The sequence below is a fragment of the Triturus cristatus genome, chromosome 8, assembly GCF_964204655.1.
Source record: "Triturus cristatus chromosome 8, aTriCri1.1, whole genome shotgun sequence".
Taxonomy (NCBI): Eukaryota; Metazoa; Chordata; class Amphibia; order Caudata; family Salamandridae; genus Triturus; species Triturus cristatus.
In genome coordinates, this window is record NC_140591.1 from 248924953 (window position 1) to 248944745 (window position 19793).

General features: G+C 39.2%; 1 protein-coding gene across 1 annotated transcript in view; it reads right to left on the reverse strand.

The window, feature by feature from the left end:
* Positions 1–624: 624 nt before the first annotated feature.
* The window catches only part of LOC146801921 (matrix metalloproteinase-20-like), a 115123-nt gene continuing 95954 nt past the window's right edge, over positions 625–19793 (reverse strand). Inside the window, exons 9-10 of the mRNA XM_085624068.1 lie at positions 13291–13394; positions 625–1208 (exon numbers count right to left, since the gene is read on the reverse strand). Of these exons, the coding sequence (XP_085480194.1) occupies positions 1108–1208; positions 13291–13394 (205 nt within the window). The 3' untranslated portion in view covers positions 625–1107. The remainder of the gene's footprint in view (positions 1209–13290; positions 13395–19793) is intronic.

Genomic DNA, 19793 nt, shown 5'->3' on the forward strand with positions numbered 1-19793 from the left:
ACAGCCCATCTGCTTCCATTCCCCACCTCTTTGTTCATTTCTTCTGTTGTGATGGTGTGTGGGATGGTTAGTTGCTGGGCAGCTCCTCCCGCCCTCTCTCCCACCTTCCTCCATCTGACCAAGACAAAAAAGTGGATCGAGCTTGTAGGCAAGGATAGGGGGGAGCTAAAGGAAGTTTATAATTGTTTTGATGAATCTTAACCAGTCAAAAAGTAATCTTTGACATAGTTCAAGAATGATCAACATGGAAATTAGATTGCTACTTTATGTATCCAGAAAGCAATTGCTGTAGTCTTTAGCCAACAACTAATTCTGGAGAAAAGCACTGTAAAAATTGAAAATTGTTTATCATTTCTACATGTTTTACGGTACAAAAAACATAATAAAATGTAACTGTTCAAAAAAGAAGCATGGTCTATAAAGTATGCACAATGGTTGCACCCAAAAATTCAGACATCATTTGTTAAATAAATAAAACGATCAGGCATTTGGTCAGTATAATTTCCTTTTTTGCGTTAAAACTAGAATAATATGTCAATCTTACAAAAATGCAAAGAGGGATGGCCACGGTACGTACCCCACTTGGCCACTTCCTCTACCCACTGGGTGCTTACTATATACCTCCAGTGAAGCGCCTATAAAAAGGCGATCAACTGATAACACAGCAGTCTAATTCCCTTCGCAGATCGCCCATCCCAGTAGTTAGGCAGGCATATGTCTGCTTTCCATGCTGCTCAGCCATTCTCGGGGTGCAGGTGGGCTCGTTTCCAAACTATTTTTCACTCCAAATGTTCAGAGCCACCTCAAATGTTTTTGCCACCAGTAAAGATGGAGTTCCTTCCTTTTCTAGGTAAAATAAGATTATGGTCGCATCTCACAGTGCGTTTACAGGATACTAGAGGAAAATGAAGGATTCTCGTAGCAGTTCTGCAGCTTCACTTATATTCGGCTATGTTGTTGGGCCACGCCTCCAGCAGAAAACCATTCAATACACTCTTCATGTACGCATATCTCATCGGTAGGATCCTCGACATGTTGTTCAAATCATAAAATGCAAACAATATCTACAAACAGATCGGATTTTACTGTGAAATGTGTGTTCATGTTTTAGCATCCGAGCCATGTCTTTGCTTCCCGAACCTCAGTTACACTTTGAGTTTTCCTGTCAAATGTTAATGAGTGCTGTCCAATGATGAAATACAGAAATCCTAAAATACAAAAGAAATAAAAAAGTAATCATACACCAAATGTAAAAAAAATGATCATGTCTCAGTAACGCTGTAATAGGATTCAAAAGAATTATACATATACTCGACATATTACACGTCTTAGTCTAAGCTCAAAGAAATGTAATGGGACAAATAAATGAATAAATAAATAAGCACCAATCCTCAATGACCAATAACATAGATATTGTGCTGTCTACTATTGCATGCTCCAGTCAAGCAAAGTTGATTTATATAACACTATATTGGTCACAATTGGTACCACTGTGCTCATCTTCCTCATCTTAATCCCTACCTTATAGAGTCTGTCCTGACGTGCATACATGCCCATCTATTTTCCTCAACTTTCTTAAAATAACAAGCCTTTTCTCTACATGGTGCCCTAAAAATAGGACAGCTTCCACCTCAAGAGCTCATATTTTGTCTCTGGTGAATCAAACCTACCATGCTCACAGTTGGTAGCTGCAGAGGCCATGGTTAGCATCCCTGGGTTCTGGTGATGGCAATGGCTTCAATATGCTGCCATTAACTTTTCAAGTAAAATTTCTTTGCTGGACAACAGGGTTCACAGGGTTTGCTGGAGTCAGCCAATCCAAAACTAAGGGAGATGGCTAAACATGGGAGGATCTCAGATGTCTTAAGCAAGGCCGGACTGGCCGCAGGGGGTATCAGGCGTCTTCCCAGTAGGCTGGAAGGATGGGGGCTGTTTTTTGTTATTGGGGGCTGGTTTTGCAATGGTGCTGCAATATCGGCCTCCAATAACAAAAGCAGCCTTCTTGACAAATTGGTGTCTGGAAAGATTCATAAGAAGCCGACCGGCTGCGTTCTGAATAATCTGAAACCTTTATATCACATAGCAAAGGAAGGCAAGATAGAGAATATTACCATAGTCCAGGCGAGAGATGACAAGAGCCTGGACAATGAGATTTTTGGTTACGAAAGGAAACAGATTAACGGCCTTTCTTAGAAGTCTAGGAACACCAAAGCAGCTTGCTGCTAATTTGATTGCTTGGTGATCCATAGTAAGATTGGAGTCCTGCCACACACCCAGACTCTTTATCACCTCTTTGCCACTAGGAAGACCTTCATGGCAGTCAGGCAAGGGAGTTGGGACATTTTTGTTAAAATGATTGCCCAGTACCATCACCTTGGTCTTATCCTCATTTAGCTTCAGCTTGCAATTGGCTAACCATTTGGCTACTTCCTGAAGACAGGGGCCAAACTAAGGTAGTTAGAGCTGAAAGCAGGGGAGATGGAAATCACCAGCTGGGTGTCATCTGCATAAGAAAACAGAGAAACCCAAAAGAATGGACAATTTCAGCCAAGGGGAGCACATTACGTTTTAAAAGAGTTCGGATCAAAGAAGAGCCCTGTGGCACCCCACAGCTCATTGAGAAGCTCTCAGAGTACCAGGGATGGTCACGCACTTGGAAAGTTCTATTCTTCAGGAAAGAGGAAAGCCATTTCAAATCTCGTCTTTCGATGCCCACTTTGGAAATTCTGTGGATGAATGTGGGGTTGTCTACCATGCCAAAAGCAGCGCTCAAGTCCAATAGAATAGTGGCTGCTGAGCATCCTTGGTCCAGGAGAGATTTGAATTCCTCTACCACAGTCAGCAAAGCTGTTTCTGTGCTGTGCTGTGGTTTAAACCCCATTTGAGTGGGGTGGAGGATTTTAGTGAACTCAAGAAAGGCAGAAAGATGTTTATTGACATGCTTTTCCAAGAGCTTTGCAGGATCCGGTAGAAGAGAGATTGGGCTGTCATTACTGAGGCAGAGAGGATCAAGTCCTGTGTTTTTACAAGCGGTTTCACCAGCGCATGTATCAATTGCGAAAGGACTGCCTCACTAATGAGAGAGAGATTCAACAATTCACCCAAGGTGGGGGAAATGCTATCAACCCCCTGGCATAAGATTTGAATAGTCCATAGTCTGACTACTTGAACAGAGAAAGATGTTCCACCCATGGGTTTATTTCTTGTATGCTGGGGTTTTAGGGTGGGGCGCCAATCTGGAGCGGAGCTTTCTTTGTTGTATGTATTTTGTGATTTTCTTGCTGAGGAAAAGTGGTCCTGTTCCATGTATTACTTTGTGAATGATACAAAGCAGCTTGAAAGTGGACCTTCTGGCAACTGGTAACAAATATAGGGCCCTTAAATCAGGGAGTTGTGTGCTGTAGGCTTGTGGTGGTATATGTAGGAGTAGTCTGGCAACCGAGTTTTGAATTCATTGTAATATTTTCAAAATTGATAGAGGTGATCCATGGTAGAGGCCACTGGTATAATCGAGTTTAGAGAGAAAGTATATTTGACCTTGGGTGGAAATTCGAGGTATCGGAAGGTAATAACTTCATTTAGATGTTGAAAATCATGGGTGAGATGATAGAGCCTTGAGTGACTCTTACGTTTATGATATAGGGTTTGGATAAGAAAGGAAGAGTAGGAATTACATTTATTTTGTTTTGAAAGTAGGATGTGATCCAGTCGAGAGCAGTCCCCTTATGCTTGCATCGCATAGGCCTAGGATTAGAGGGCCATGATCAACTGTGTCATAGGCTGCTGAAAGGACTAAGAGAGACAGTGCAGCAACCCCGTTGTGGTCTGCTGTGTTTTTAAGGTAATAGCAGATGGCGATTAAGGCAGATTCCGTGCCTCTTCCTGCACAGAATCCAGTTCGGAAGTCGGAAAGTATGCAGTTATCTTCAATAAAGTGAGACATCTGGGTGAATGCTGTTGTTTCTCTTAAATGCAGAGTGAGTGCTTGGCAGCAATGGTTGTTGGGTTTCCTCACTTATCCTTGCAGTTCACACCCATACTCATTCCCGGACAGAAAAAAAGCACAGGAGGGGAGAATAGCATGTTCTATTCATGTGCTGGTAGAAGTTATGAAATCCACATGCCAGTACATGATGCAATTTTTAATACAGTCTACATTCCAACTTAAAGAGCATTAGCCCCGTGTGGCACAGGATCACACTATTTTTACAGAAGGGGTCTAAGCAAGGGTGAAGGGCAGACCCTACTACAGAAACATGGTGATGCAAAAGCAATTATGCGGGAGTTTCAACAGTTGATAACAATGATACCTACATTAGTTAGGTTCATGACACATATTATGACAGAAAGATACAATTAATGATATTTCTGATGTTATATATAATATCATGCATGATAACGTCACTAAGGCATTAATGAAGTTACATTTGCATTGGATAATAATTCTATTTTTTGACCATCTGTAGATATAACTTAACACAACTTTAATTAATGTTTTCATTAATGTGTCTGCATGCACATTAAAACCAACTACCTTTAAAAGATATTTAGAAAACTATTTCCAAAAATCAGGAAATGTGATCAATAACACAGCAAAGCAATCTTAAATCTCCACTGATATATTGGAAATAAGATAACAATTTACATTATTAATGATATTATATTCCTGTCATGGCATGCAAATCATTAATGTCATTATCATTGGCATAAATGAGGGTCTCTCCTTTGTTAATAGTACTACAACAAACTATGCAGATATATTTAATGCTTACAATGGGTTTCCAGCATAAACAACATTTTAACTTTATTTTCCCATAGCTCAAATGCAATTTGTGGCTCAGTGATTATCCATTGACAGCTCCCTTTAGTTCTGTTGCATTTCATAAGTGGAAGTCGTACCCAAAATTAATTGTGGTTGCCTGAAATGTTAGGGGAAGGTACTGCGGAAGGGGAGCTATTTTTCCAAATTGTTCAAATGACCCTTTAGTGGCTTTGCCCTCTTTTATAGTGATTGCACACACAGCTAATATTAGTTGCTGACATAACGCAAGCTTTGTTTACAGTGGCAACCTTTATAAGGTCGGGGCACTACATAGATCGCTGGAAGTGAGAGAGCAGTTTCTGTTTCCTGCAGCTAATTTCTTTCTATCTGGCTGTTGTAGTGCAGATGACTCAAGCTGCTTGGCATGGATACCAGGACTCAAGACTCAAGAAATTCTCCTGAGGCTTACTGACTAAAGGACAATGGCTGTTATTCTGATGTTATCCTTCATGGTGTTCAAATTTGGCCCATCTACAAGAAAAGTGATCTTGAACATGAGGCAGCATCTTACTATCAAAGAATCAGATCCAGTGATCTCTTACCCCAGGAGAGTATCATGCACTAACTGCTTTAAGTACATATAAATATATGCAAAGCACCTGCTTGACGTGTGGGCCTTTCATTGCATATGGGTACCTCTCAGGTCCCAAAAATGCCCAAGATGTCTTTTAGCGCAAGCGGACATATGCATGTGATCGGCATACATATTTAACTGGACTAATGTGACTACAGCAGTCACTGAGATAGCTGGGTCAATAAATCAATGAGAATTGAAGATCTGTATCCTGTGCCAGATTCCACAGTGCAAAGGGGAAAAGCAATGAAACCTATAAAATTTTAGCTGTTAGATACACTTTGCTTATCAATGGTGTGGAAAATCATAATGAATCTATCACCAAAAGGTTTTTTTTTATTCTTGTAAACAATCCCTTTTCGGGGCTCAGGCTCTCTCAGCACTCACTGTTGTCTGATACCTCGTCTGAGACAAGACCAGTGATTGCTACAGTGATATAGAAAGCTTTATTTCCTGAATTGTCTTGGCAATCAGTTGACTGGTCACCTTAGCATTGGCTTGTGAGTGCGTACATTTGCTAGCCTGCATTACCTATGGCCTTTACGGGGTTTACTAAGCGTTTGGCCAATGACTTCTCTGATTATTAACTTTACTGATGAACTCTGCTCACTGTAATGTGTTTCAGGCCTCTTAAATCAGTGGCAGGCAAAGAATTCAGGTCATTTTTCACTTCAGGAAGACGTATGAAGGCCCCTAAAATTGCCCAATGCAGCATGGTGCAACCAGATGTTCTAATCAACATGATTGAGACATCAGGCTGCAGGGTCGGTATTTTCCTGCTCTCCCTTCAGCACATGCAAGGAAACACGATGGCTACCACTCAGCTGCTTTATCTAACTTCCCCCTTTTAGCAAACGGGGCTTAGTTCTGTGGGTAGGAAAGTATGCCGCTAGAATCACCAACCCAGTCTGGAAGTGGTAGAGTCCATGGAGCAGTCCAGAGCCCGTTTGAAGTTCCATGTTTTTTAAACATTGGATTTTTTAAATATTTAACATTCCAATATGGTGAAAACCAATCTTGGGGCGATAAATTAATATTAAACAAATAGGCATGAAAACTCATGCAAAAAGAAAGGAGTGTCCGGGGAGAAAATTTGAGGTGTCTTACCTTCTAAAACATTCTTTAAATAAAAGAAAGAATGTGATGGAAAGGTTTGGGGGAGCATCTGAGGAGCAGGTGGATAAAGTTGACACAACCAAATGGCGTGAGCAGTGTGAAGGGAGGTAGAGAGGCAGAGGGGCAACCGAGAATTAGGGGAATGTTTGAAACTTTTTTACAATAAGACAGACAAAGTGGGGTGGTGGAAGAAATGAAATAGTTGCATTACTTTGGGGAAGAGAGAAACAACATGGAGAGTGCGAAGGGATTTCAAGACAAGAAAGCAGGTCAAAATCGAGAGAGCAAATATGACTTCTCCTGATTCGTTATTTGCAATCTCTTGACTTGTTAAAAGAAAATGATATTTCCCTGAATGCAAGAAGTGGAAGAACACAAGTCATCCAATCACAACATAGTGTGAAATAGGAATGGGTGAACGTCCATTCTTTCCATTTGTGGTTAGCGGATGGGAAACTGGGGGCAGTTTCTCTATTTCCACATTCACCTGCCCGACTTGAAAATAGGGAAGGTTTCAGGAAAAATGCCTTGCAAAACACGAACTCCTTGCTCCAGGTGTGTGAAGAATATTGAAGTCCGGTGCTGCCTGGCCCTGTCAGGGGCCAGTCATTGTTACTGACATAACGATAATTGCAGACCTTCAGTTACAATAACCAGCCCAACAGTGCTCTTCAAAAACACTTTACTAGTAGGGGAGCGAATGTGTGGTGCCTTTCAGTCAGGAAGTAAGTAACCCAACCAGCACTGACTGCCCTATTGAGGAAGATGCACTAAAGTGCACTTTCGGGGACCTGACAATGTATTTATATGAATGCACTTAGCTCTTGGTAAAGATGCAGAAATCATTGATTAAAAAGCGTCACATTGATGGGTGCGGTTTTGGCGTCACCATCGATGGCCGCCTAGCGAGGGAGCTCTGTCCATCACGGACACATCGGTGCTGGATTCAGCATTGCCTGAGCTAATGTTTCTGAGGTTTGTGGATGAGGAAGCGGCAGAACGTCTGGAGGATGCAGAGCCATTTTATTTAGATACAGCACTTCCTGATTTTTTTCACTGCTGTTGTGGAGATTTCATTAGGATCGGCCGACATTTGGGGGCTTCTCCACAGAATGCACATAAGCAATTCAGTGAGCTCTTCAGTTATATGGCACCTTTAAACTTGCTTTACTTTGCTTTATGTTGCGCTTTTACATTTTTTTAGAAGTGTAGTGGATTTGACAGAGAACATTGGCATTTTCATATATATTCAAGTTATATATTTTAAATGAGTCTTCTGTATGGCGCTTATGTGACTAGCAAGGCATATTACAATTATATAATAACTGATTATATAGAGGTGGAATTCAGCTAGTTGAATATACGCATCTATATGAGTGAAGCGGAATTGCTTCTAAGGTTTTGGTTTTTGTGTTCTATATGGGAAGATTTAAAAACGCAATTTGTTTTCACACCTAAATTGCCATCTATTCTTGTTGGTATTAATACTTCTACAAAGGAAATGTCAATGGATAAATCAGGTCCTTCTGAAGAGATGGCTAATTAAAATGTTTTGCATGCTTCTTCAATACAACCTTCCACAAGTAAAACTCAGGTATCATCTGCAGAGACTACACAACTGAAACAAGATTCTCCTTCACCTGATACATCTTCATCTCCAATCTCCTTGCAGGTATTGTTGGAGGAGAGAAGGGCATTGCCTCCCCTCATTGAAAAGACTAATAAGAGGCTAAAATATTTAGATGACAAATGGATGCTGATGGATAATTGTATTTTTGTGGTGGAGCAGCAAGTTGTGGATTTACATGATGACATAACTAAAATTGAATGTCTAGAACGAGAGGTTCTTCAATTTAAACAGCACACAGAGGATTTGAAGAATAGAAGCAGGTGAAATAATCTCCGTATTTATGGTCTTCCTGAAGCAATAGAGGGCAATCTCCCGGTCTCCATATTTACTTACTTTTTTCCAAAATTGCTGGACATGCCATCTTCCACCTCTCTCAATATTCAAAGAGCTCATAGGCTTGGTTCTCATCTTTCTACGTTTGTATCGCCTGCTAAACCACGATGAGTGATCACATTATTTCTCCATTTTACAGATTTTTTCACAGTCCTTTCTGCAGATAAGGCCAAGCGACAAGTCATGTGGCTGGGTCAAAGGATTTTTCTGTCTCAGGATGCGTCTAATGCTACTGCTGCCAGACAGAAAGAGTTTCTAAACTCCTTTGTTCTCTACTGTCTTTATGCGCTAGATATGGACTTTTTAATCCTTGCATCTTTAAAGTAACGTATCAAAACCATACTACTACATTTCAATAGCCTGCTGAACTTAAAAAGTTCATACAATCTCATTCCGGATAGTATGGATACAGCTGGTCCTTCTACAAGTTGACTTTCCTTCCTGATATGAACTTCAGGTGATTTCCTATGTTATTTGTTCCAAAATATTACGATATTTATTGTGTATTTTATTGCATTTTTCATCTTGTCTTTCACAGAATCCTTATGTGCATTTGGATAGTACAATTTTCCTCCTGACTGCTTATTGTCCTGATGTAGCGCGGACTCCTTCCTTTAGGGTATGTCATCTGGTCTTGTATCGACACCACCCTATTTCCTTTTGATGCATTTTCATTTATGTTTACTTAGTCATCCCTTTTAGACATGCACTGTCTCTTCTTCTTGTTCATTTTTTCTTTCTCTTTTCTCCCTTTCTTGCATTCCCTTGCGTTCCTTTATCTTCTCCTTCCTATTTGCTGTCTTATTTCTCATTCCTTCATTATTCTTTTGCTATCGTTTGACCTCTATTGCATTTATTTTAGATGTATTAACATTCTCAGAAAGTTTCTTATTACTAATTTTGCATAATTACGTCTAATATCATGGCATATTAAAGACTCTCTTATTTATGTTAGACGACAGAGAGTATTATCTTACTTAGGTAAATCTAATCCCAACCTCGTTCTTCTTCAGGAAACTCCCATTGTTCAGTCTGAAGCATTGAAATTTTAACAAAGCTGGGTAGGGCATGTGTTTGTTTTCTCTTCAGTGAATAAAAAGAATGGGGTTGTTGTAATGTGCAAAAAATCTCTTAACCTTGCTATGGTTTCACAGGAGACAGATGATATGGGCAGGTGGATTGTTGGTAATCTTCTCATAGATAATATTCCTCTTAATATCTTAAATGTTGATGCTCCTACACAACCTGAGCAAACTTTTTAGCCTTCCACTGCAAGAAAATGTACACAATATTATGATGCATATTTTTTCCTGGGTGGGGACTGTAGCCAAATTATAGACCCCTTTTTGGATAGACAGTCCTCAGTTCAATTCTTGTCACATAAATTGCATGAGCATTTTCATTCTGCTATTTCTAAATGTTCTTTGGTAGATTCATGGAGATTGTCCAATCCCACTGCCTGAGATTACACTTTTTATACAGTACACTTTCACGTCTGGATCACATTTTTCTTTCCTAGCCCCTATCACAATGCATTATACAATCCCACATTACTCCAATTATACTTTCTGACCATGCTATGATTGTTACTGACTAGGATTTGGTTCCTCCCTGGTCTCCTTCGCATAGATGGAGATTTAATAATTCCTTATTACAAGATGCTCAATTTTTTAATTCCCTTAATTCTTTTGCTTTTTAATTTTTTTCATTTAATGATACTTCGGATATTTCTTCTTCTCTAATATGGGCAAGTGATTTTATTTTAAATTATGTTTCCAAGAAAAAGAAAAGTCGAGCAAAGGAAGATAATGTATTGCTTTCATCAATTAAATTTTTGGTAAGGCAATATTTCTATTCTAAATTGTCTTCTGATCTTAATAAAGTGCCGCAGGCCAAGTTGAAATTTAATACTATTTCCTCAGATTAAGCTAATTCTATGCTTCTTAGGAAAAATGCACATTATTTATTATGGTGGGAAAAAGAAAAATCGGTAAATTTTTAGCAAATTACTTAAAAGTTAGATAAGAAAGACATTTCAGTGACGCGGTATCATCTTCGCAGTGGCATACCATTACTAATCATCAAGATATTTTAAAAGAATTTGTTTACTTTTATAAATCTTTATATACTCCAGAATTAGAATCTGAATCTTCTGAAATGTTATATTATTTAAGCCATGGATTTTGAATCTCTGGAAAGAGATCTTACCTCTGATGAACTTTCTATAGCCTTAACGTTTTTAAAGTTGGTTTAAACACCGGGCCCTGAGGGCATTATTGTGGAATTTTATCTTCATTTCTCTAATATATCCTTCCTTACTTATATCATTTATTTAATCATTTTATTCAATCCTCTTCCACTGCGGGTACATTTCAAGAGGCAATAATCTGTTTTATTCACAAAAATGGCAGGAATCCAAGCTTTTAGCTCTTCGTCTGGAATCCTTTCTTCCACGTCTTGTACGGAAAGATCAGGATTTCTCAAAGGGAGGCTTTTATCTGATAATGCTCAATTATTTCTTAATGTTCTTAGTGAAGCCCATACACTTAAATCTTCCCTTGAAGCCATAACAATTGATGCTGAGAAGGCATTTGATAGAATAAATTGGGAGTTTATGGTTAGATCATTCCAATGGCATGAATTTGCTCCTAATATTATAGCTCTTATTTTACTTTTATATTGTACTCCTCGTGCATCAGTGTTGGTAAATAGTATAATTTCTTCCTATTTCCCTCTTCATAGCGGAGTAAGCCAAGGCTGTCCACTTTCTTCTTTATTGTTTGTTTAGCGCTTGAGGTCTTTTTCTCCCACATTCAGAATAATTCTTTTTTCTGGTTTTCCTTATGGAGATTGTCATCTAACATTTGCTGCTTATATGGATGATATTCTTTTATTTATTTCCTCTCTTGATAATTCCTTGCCTCCTCTGTTACAGGAAATTTCCTTGTTTTCAAATATTTCTGGATATAAAATCAATAAGGTAAAAACAAAAATTCTTCCAATTAATAAACATACTTTGAGTCATTCTTATCAACTACCCAGTTATAAATGGTCTCCTACTGCTATAAAAAAATATTTGGGTATTTAATTTACAAATTCTATTCCAGATACCATCAAAATTAATTTTAAAGAGCTCAGCGACAAAGTAGATAATATTCTAACCTCTTGGAACCCCTTATTTTTGTCCTGGTGAGATTACCTGGATTCCATTAAAAAGATGATGTCCCCTCTTTTGTAATTTGTTCTCTCTATGTTGCCAGTTCATATTCCAAAATATTTGTTTAGGAAAATGAATTCAATTCTTCTTAAATTTTTATGGCATAATAAAAACCAAGAGTTAATTTACAAAAGTCAAAACTAGTTGGTGGAGTGAATTTTCCAAACTTGTATTGTTATCATAGAGTTTCTGCTTTACTCAAGCTTCTCTTATAACTTTTGATTTGACCTTGTCTTTTTCTCCATTGTGGCTTGATCTAGAAAAAGCCTCTCTTCTTTCTTTTACTTTTACTTAAGTGTTATTTTTCTCTTCCACAAAGTTGTTTCTTCAAACCCCTATTTTACAGAAGATGGTTCCTTGATCAAATCTACATTTCTCCCAATTCACCTGACTTCATCTATATTCCTGAAATTGCCATTATAGAATATTCCTTAATTAAAATTAATAATAGACCTTTCTTTTGGAGGACCTGGAAGGATAAGGGTTTCTCAACTTTTTAAATAATAATTCTTCTATCACTTTCCCTTAATTTTGCCTCACATATCTTTGTTATAAATCTTTATATTTTTTTTTCATTGAGGAATGTAGTTCTTGATGTGTATTTATCCTTGCAATAGTCCCCAAGTCTAGTTCCTTTTCCTTCTGGATTTACGGATTTCTTATAAAACAGGACCTAAAGCGGGGATTATGTATAAGTAGCTTTATCTTCCAGATCCCTCTCAAATCAAGTTCAAGTCAGAGCTTTAAAGGGAAGGGGATATCTGTGTTGCTTGGATTGTTTCTTTCTGGAATAAGGTATGGGCACGCATTTACAATTTCCAGATCACCTAGTAGTACTCAATCCTTATTTTTGATATACCATAGACTTGATCTCACCCCTTTACAATGCTCCATATTTTCTTCAGCTATCTCTGATAAATGTTGGTCTTGTGAGTTTCCTAAGGCAAACCTTATGCATATGTTATTTAGATGCCCCAATACACTTTATTTTTGGCATAGGGTTTAGTTCCAGATTAAAACGATGTTTAGTTTAGATCATCCCTTCAATATTCTTTATATTTTTCGATATTTTTGTCCCTGTCCCATTTAATGTTTCCTTAGTTTTGTCCCATCATTTCCTAGTGATAAATTAATAGATATTTTACTAGCGATTGCTTTTCAGCAACTCATTTTTAATTGGAACATATACAAGGTCTGGTGGAATTCGGTATGTCTGCATCTTAAGTTGGATACTATCTATACCATTTAATGTTTATCCTGTCATAATAATGAATTGTTATGGTTACCTCTTACTACATTTCTTAACCAAGTTGAAAATGTTATATTAAATACTATCCCTGGGTTGTAGATGAGAACGGCATTTTTCCTCGTCATTACATTTATACTATAGGATATTTTTTCTTTTTATTTTACCCATCCCCCTTTCCTTACCTTGTAAAAATGATAAAGAATTTCATCCTTTTTCTCAAAGTTATTAGTACTGTATATTAATTAGTGATTGATTAGTAAATATATCAGTTTGTATTTGTTTATGCTATATTTATTGGCATTAAATAAAGTCTTTTAAACACAAAACATGGTCACATTCGTCAACTTACCCCTGAGTTCAAAAACAGCATCCAATTTACCCCAGATTCCCGGGAAGACATCAGTGATATTTTTCGGATAGTTTTCATCCATGGTGAATGTTGATTCATCAAAACTACAATGTAAACACAACATGATGAATGATAAACATTGTGAATTGAGGTGGAGTACCATTTACTTGATGTGCTACTGTCATTATTAATTAGTAGACAATCATGACTGCAATTGTAAGATGGAAGCATTCATGGATTAGACAAATAGGGAGGTTTATGCAGTGCTGTAGTCAGACAGGTGCATTTATATTAACTAAATATTCCTATGTTAATTGTATATTCTGTGTAAGGAATTTACATTTTTGTAGCATTGTATTGGAATCATAATTTCTCTCTGTACAGATTCACAATTCATGCACTCATGTCACTGTCATGGCAGCACCTCTTTCATTCCAAGCTATTAATGATGATACAATATGTCCCATAAACTTCAGTGCAATGTCACTATTTTCATTTCTGGATTTAAATGTAAAAAATGTGCCGTACCAAAGCTTCTTCTCTTGTATTTGAATGTTCTTAACTAGTGATCTAGGCCACAATTCTGCCACTTTCGCTGTGCTCCGCATTGGGCAGACTGACACTGCATTTTTTTTTTCAGTGCAAGTTATTTGGAGATGATTCCAATTTCATCTGACTTGACGCATAGATATTTTGGTTGGTTAAAGGCAGTTGTCCATTGTTTTGCAACTTTTCCTCTTTTGCATATGTTCCTATTGGACCATGTTTTTAAGTAGCAACTTACGCCCTCATTACCAGGTGTGCAGTAAAAGTGATGCTATAGTACTGAACTGAAAATTACTAATACCATGAGCATGGTAATTGCTGATTTTGTTACTGCTAGGACACTACAAGTTTTTCCCATTGTAAATGAGGAATAAATGTCACAAACATTACCTGTGTACTAATTTCTATGGATTTTCAATCATTTTGTGGACTACTTCCCAGACTTTTTAACTGATGAACCATATACAAAGGTGTAGATTGCAATCCATACCTCCAACACTCCAGGAAGAAACTCAACTTTCTTCTCAAAATCAGAATTAATAGGAAACTTGTAATGAGGGTGTTAGGTGTGAACAGAAGTTAGTTGCGCTGGAAGAGGAGTGAGTTTCATGTTAAGAATAGCTCTTTTGGGTGTGTTGTTTCAGTCATAAACAGGTACCACAATCACATCTACAGTCTGCTACCCAAAGGTGACTCATGCTTTAGTTATCTCTCAAGTAGATTTTTGCACCACTTTGATCGCTGATGTACCTCAGTCTTCCTCTGCTCTCATCCTTTGGGCTATATTGCACTCAACAGCAAAACTCATAGTCTTAGAGCTTTCAATCATAATCTTCCAATTCTGAAGGATTTACATTAGCTCCTGACTGATATAAACCTCAAATTTAACATGTGCTGCCTCAGTTACAAAATGGCCAACATGAATAAACCACCTTATTTAGCCAACCATTACCATATCCAGTTTTAGGAGAAAAAAATCAAACTTATTTGGAAATACTTGGATTGAAAATCTCTCAGTCTCTTGCCATAGATGGACAAGTGATACAACAACTCTTTGGAAATCTTTGCCTATTCAACTAAGATATTATCTGTGTCAGAAAATTGTCAAAAGTTAATCTTCTTTGGTTTGTCTTGAATGAACAAAATATATATGATATCTAGAACTCATCAATGTGACACTATGCAATGACTATTTTGTTACCTCCATCGTCTCTTTTGCTCTTTCGTACATATGAAGGGCACCCATACTAATTGATACAGCAACAACACTGATGTCTTTATTACACCTTTCACAAACTTTATGATACAGAAGGCAAATAGACAACTTTAAAAAATAAATAAATGAGACAGCGGAGAAAATGCCACAAGTGTCTGAGAGAAAAACAAATGAAGCCAAGTACACTAGAAATATACTGGTGCGGATCCCTAACCCACCAACTGATCCTCTCAAAACTGTGCTTTCTGATTCATTTGGTTTCATTTCTTTTTTGTTGCAGTTTTTTCAATATAGCATAAACTCAATCCAAAGGTATTGGAGCACTTTACATGAGGACAGTTTACATTAGACAAGAACACATTTATATTCCCTTGTAATATTCCCTTGCAAAAACACGAGGTACATGACAGTAAGGAATACATACCAGAAGAAGATGACAACTAAAAAAAAAGAAGTTGTATAACCCTGAAATGATGGCCTCAAAATTGAGTGGCCTGAATTGGATATTTCTTATGTATCAATGTTGATGAAGCAGGTGACAGCATTGGCATGGAGGAAAACCCTTTGTGCTGTACTGTATAGTAGAGGCATTTGTATAATGCTTTCATACCCATGTCCAGCCTGAAAGTGCATTTAAGAAGTGTCAAATTAGTAGCTTCTCTATTTCTTATGCATTACTGGGAGAAAGAGAGTAAGGTGTGTCCTTTGAGTAATATCATTTGGTTTTGTGCGTTAGGTTAAGATGTGTGCTCTAATCATGTAGCAGCAGGTAATTTACCATACTTTACTGAATCAGGGGAGGGGCGAAAGCGTGTGAGAGGTAGGGTCATGGTCTGAATATGCAAACCAAAGCTTTTTGTAGTCTGAGACCAACTGAAATCTTTTTTTATACAACAGCCAGGTCTTTATTGTTTTTAATTTGAGGTAATTATTGATTATCTTAGTGTCTTTAGACAGGTCTCATAGAACCTATATGTTTGTATAAACAAGGTGCTCTCATTGATATGTGTTCTGTTGAAAGGCTGATTGGTCAAGAGTGGATCATTTTGGATTTGAAGTGCTGTCTTTGAGTGTTGTGGTTGGTGTTTCATTTAAGAACAGGGGCACTATTCAATGAATCACCTGGTGGGAAATTCAGAAAGGCTCTAAAGAGATTCTTCTTGCAACAGGAAGCTAGTGAAGGGACATGAGGGAAAAATTAATAGTCACACTGGCTCAGGTTTAAAACATGTCTAGCTGCATCATTCTCGATACGTTATAGTTAAGAGTGGGCGGGACTCAAAAACTCTGTGGCATTCTGTGGAGTTACATAGAAACTCTGTGAGATTCCGTGAAGTTATGCCCACCCCTAATTAATGTCATGTTGCCTCATTGTAGTTGAGAAATCAAGAAGCTTGTGCTTTGTAACATTACGTGGTGACTGACAAAGCTGTAAAATGCAAATGCTTGGAATAAAATACACCAAGAGGGTGCCAAACAAGGAGAGTGTTATTCCAGTCAGTGTTATGAATTAGCGGCTGCACATCACACAGAACAAAGCCTGATATCCAACGTACAATTCAGATGGTGTTTACAGAAAATTGCCTGGTCTAAATGGTTATAAAAAGAGAAATAAGGATCGGTCCACTGTCAACAAAAAGGCCTTTGAACACTATGATGAGTACATAAAAGAACTTTAATTTAAGCCCTCTATTTGTTACGAGGATTGCTAAGCAGACGAGAAAAAAAAGTCTACAATCAAATAAACATCCATCTGAGCATATGTGCACAAATACAAAGAATAGTGGATTTCACTTTGTGATTAAATTATATGAAAGTCATGCTACTGTGTTTCCTCCATACACCAGATGAGGCATATTAATTTGCAAGGAGGTCCCTATTGCATTACTGGATCTCACAGATGACATTAAACCTTCTCTGATGGAAACTATCTGAGTGCTCCTTACAGTTTGTGCATACTGTTAATTACTCTATCCTCAAAGTAGAAAACAGATGTATTAAATAGGGCAGGAGCTGCTTTCAAAGTTCATCTGCTTTTGCTATGCCTTGGGTGACCACAAAGGGTTTGGGTCGAATAATTTGGAAATGTACATACTAATGTAACCCCGGGCACTTAATACGGATATATAGGCGCTGAATCGCTCATATAAGTAATCTGTTTGTAGGCTTTATTGAGCATGTTAGGAGACTTCAGAATGCATGGAGTGCCACAAACTAACCACTATAGTTTACCAACATTCGCACAAACTCAAAGCTGCATCTCTCTTTCAGTCCCCTCCTTTCCCTCCCTTCTTTCTCTGCTTCTGGCTACTAGCCTTTTCATTTAAATGAGCATCCCCCATGTGTACACGGGAAGAAAGAAAGATAGCATTCAGGTGGCTGATTTATTTTTGAAGGTGACACAATGACCTTTCAACTATGCACTCTTGCATTGACCACATCTCCATCATTACAGCTTCTATATCAGAAAAGGGAACTATAAAATTGAATTAATTCTAAAAGCGATCTGTGATTTACACCGATTACAACAAACATACAGTACAGTGAGTTCATGGTCGCACATTTAAAGGGTCCTCCTAGTGAGCATGAACACAATGGATCTCATTGTATAACCAAGAGAGTTCAAAATGGTGTTGGGACAGTTCAAATGTAACATAGGGATAGTGACTGTTGATGCAGTTCTGTCAATAGGGTAGTATCAGACACTTCCTTAATTACTAACTTGCAGCTCTGATGGACCCTGCTGCACAAGCCCACCCCTGTGGAGGTACTGCACCGGGCCAAGGTCCAACAGTCCAAACCCAACACCAACTCCGCCACAGACCTAACAGTGCCATTCCCGCTCTTCCTCTCACAGAGAAACAGAAAAGGGGCTAAGAACAAGAATAATGGAGCCTTGTTTCTACACTGAAATGCTCATTTGGCCACAGAGAATCTATGTTGGGGTAAGGCTGTCTGTCATTCGTTGTAAAAAATAATAAGAATTAGTGGTGGATGATGGTAAACTCTGCCACGCAGCAGTTGGCAAGTTTTTGCTGGAGTGGGGAGTGGCAAAACTATGCGATCTTTGTTTGGGGAGTTGAGATTCCGCCCACCCCTAGTTATAGTCTGGTAGGTGCCTCTAGAGACAACATGGAGCCCTTTAGCATGGTAAGCATGTAACTAGAAAGCCTGTACCCTGTGTAGGAATCCAAGAGGAGCAAAGACATGGGGCCCGATTCACAGAACTAACTTAAGACTAAATCCTAAACTTAGTACCAATCTGGTATTCACAGAATGCACCTAGTACTTCTGGTATTCACAGAATGAACTTACTACTTTTGCGATTCACAAAATGAACTTAGGACTTTTGCTATTCACAGAATCCATTTACGACCACTAAACTTACGTCCGCACCCGGGCCGGATTTTCCGCCCCCGGAGCGGAGTTTCCGGGCCCGGAGCGGGAAATCCGCATGCGGGCCGGAAACTCCGCTCCGGGGGCGGAATACCCGCTCTCGGGCCGGAAACTCCGCTCTCGGGCCGGAAATTCCGCTCTCGGGCCGGAACATCATTACTGTTGCCATTGATCATTTGAGCCAAGGGGAAACACCTGTTCAAGTCCCTACCATCCCCCACCATGCATCAGCTGACGCACTCCAGCCAATCCCAGCCAACAGCTCCAGTTAGCCATCATGTTGCTAGTGCCTACCATCCCCCACCATGATCCAGCTGAAGCCAATTAACACAGATTGACCAGCAGCAAAAAACATTTAAAAGCAGCACACAGTGAAGGCACCGGTTTGGCCACACGCAGTTTGTATTTCCAAGCAGAGACCGGCCAAGAAAATGGAGCTCATGAAGAGAAAGAGGAACTTTACAGCAGAGGAGACCACCATGCTTGTGGAGTTCATTGTGAGGCACCATAAACGCCTCTATGGACTCCCACCCTACTGCACCAGTGGGAGCCAGAAGGCAGCCCTGTGGCAGCAATTAGCCACTGCTGTCACAGCATTGGGGGAGGACAGGCGCACTGTGCAGGACGTCAAAAAGAAATGGCAGGATGAGCGGCTGAGGGTAAAGGATAAATACTCCAGGATGGAATTACAACAGATCCTCCCAGCCGCACACTCTGGACCACGCATCCGCCTCACCACACAGGAGGAGGACATCCTGACGACCGTACACCCCCACTTGGTCCATGGGCTGCCTGTCAGTGACGTCCGCTACGTGGTACCAGGTAAGTGGGATGAAAAGTGAAAGTGCATGAATAGAAGGTCTGTGTTGCACTGTCAGTGTGAATAAGGAAGTAGTCCAAAGTGTATTAATTAATCCGTAAGTCACAGACTCCTGTGTCACCCTCTGTATGTAGCACTACAAGTCCCACAATCCTTAGGGATGGAAATGGCAAATCCCTCCTCCACTCCTGAAAACATGGCCACTGTCCAGTTGCATTAATACACCAGCATGCTAAGTAGCAATTGACAAATTACAGCAGAGATGCCCCAGTAACAATGCCACACCCAATCCAACTCTTGTGCAACCGCGGATGCGTCACATTGACAATGCGGTGCACTGTGGCGCTGGGATAGACAGATGGGTGTCGCAACTGATGGCATCAGGGGGATGCTCTGCTGGAGTAGTGTCGCAAGTGTGACGCAACTCCAACTATGTCCATGGACCGCCTACACCTAACGCTCAGGGCAACTCATTACAGGTGCCTCAAGCTGGTTTAAGTTTGCATGGCAACACCCTATGAAAAG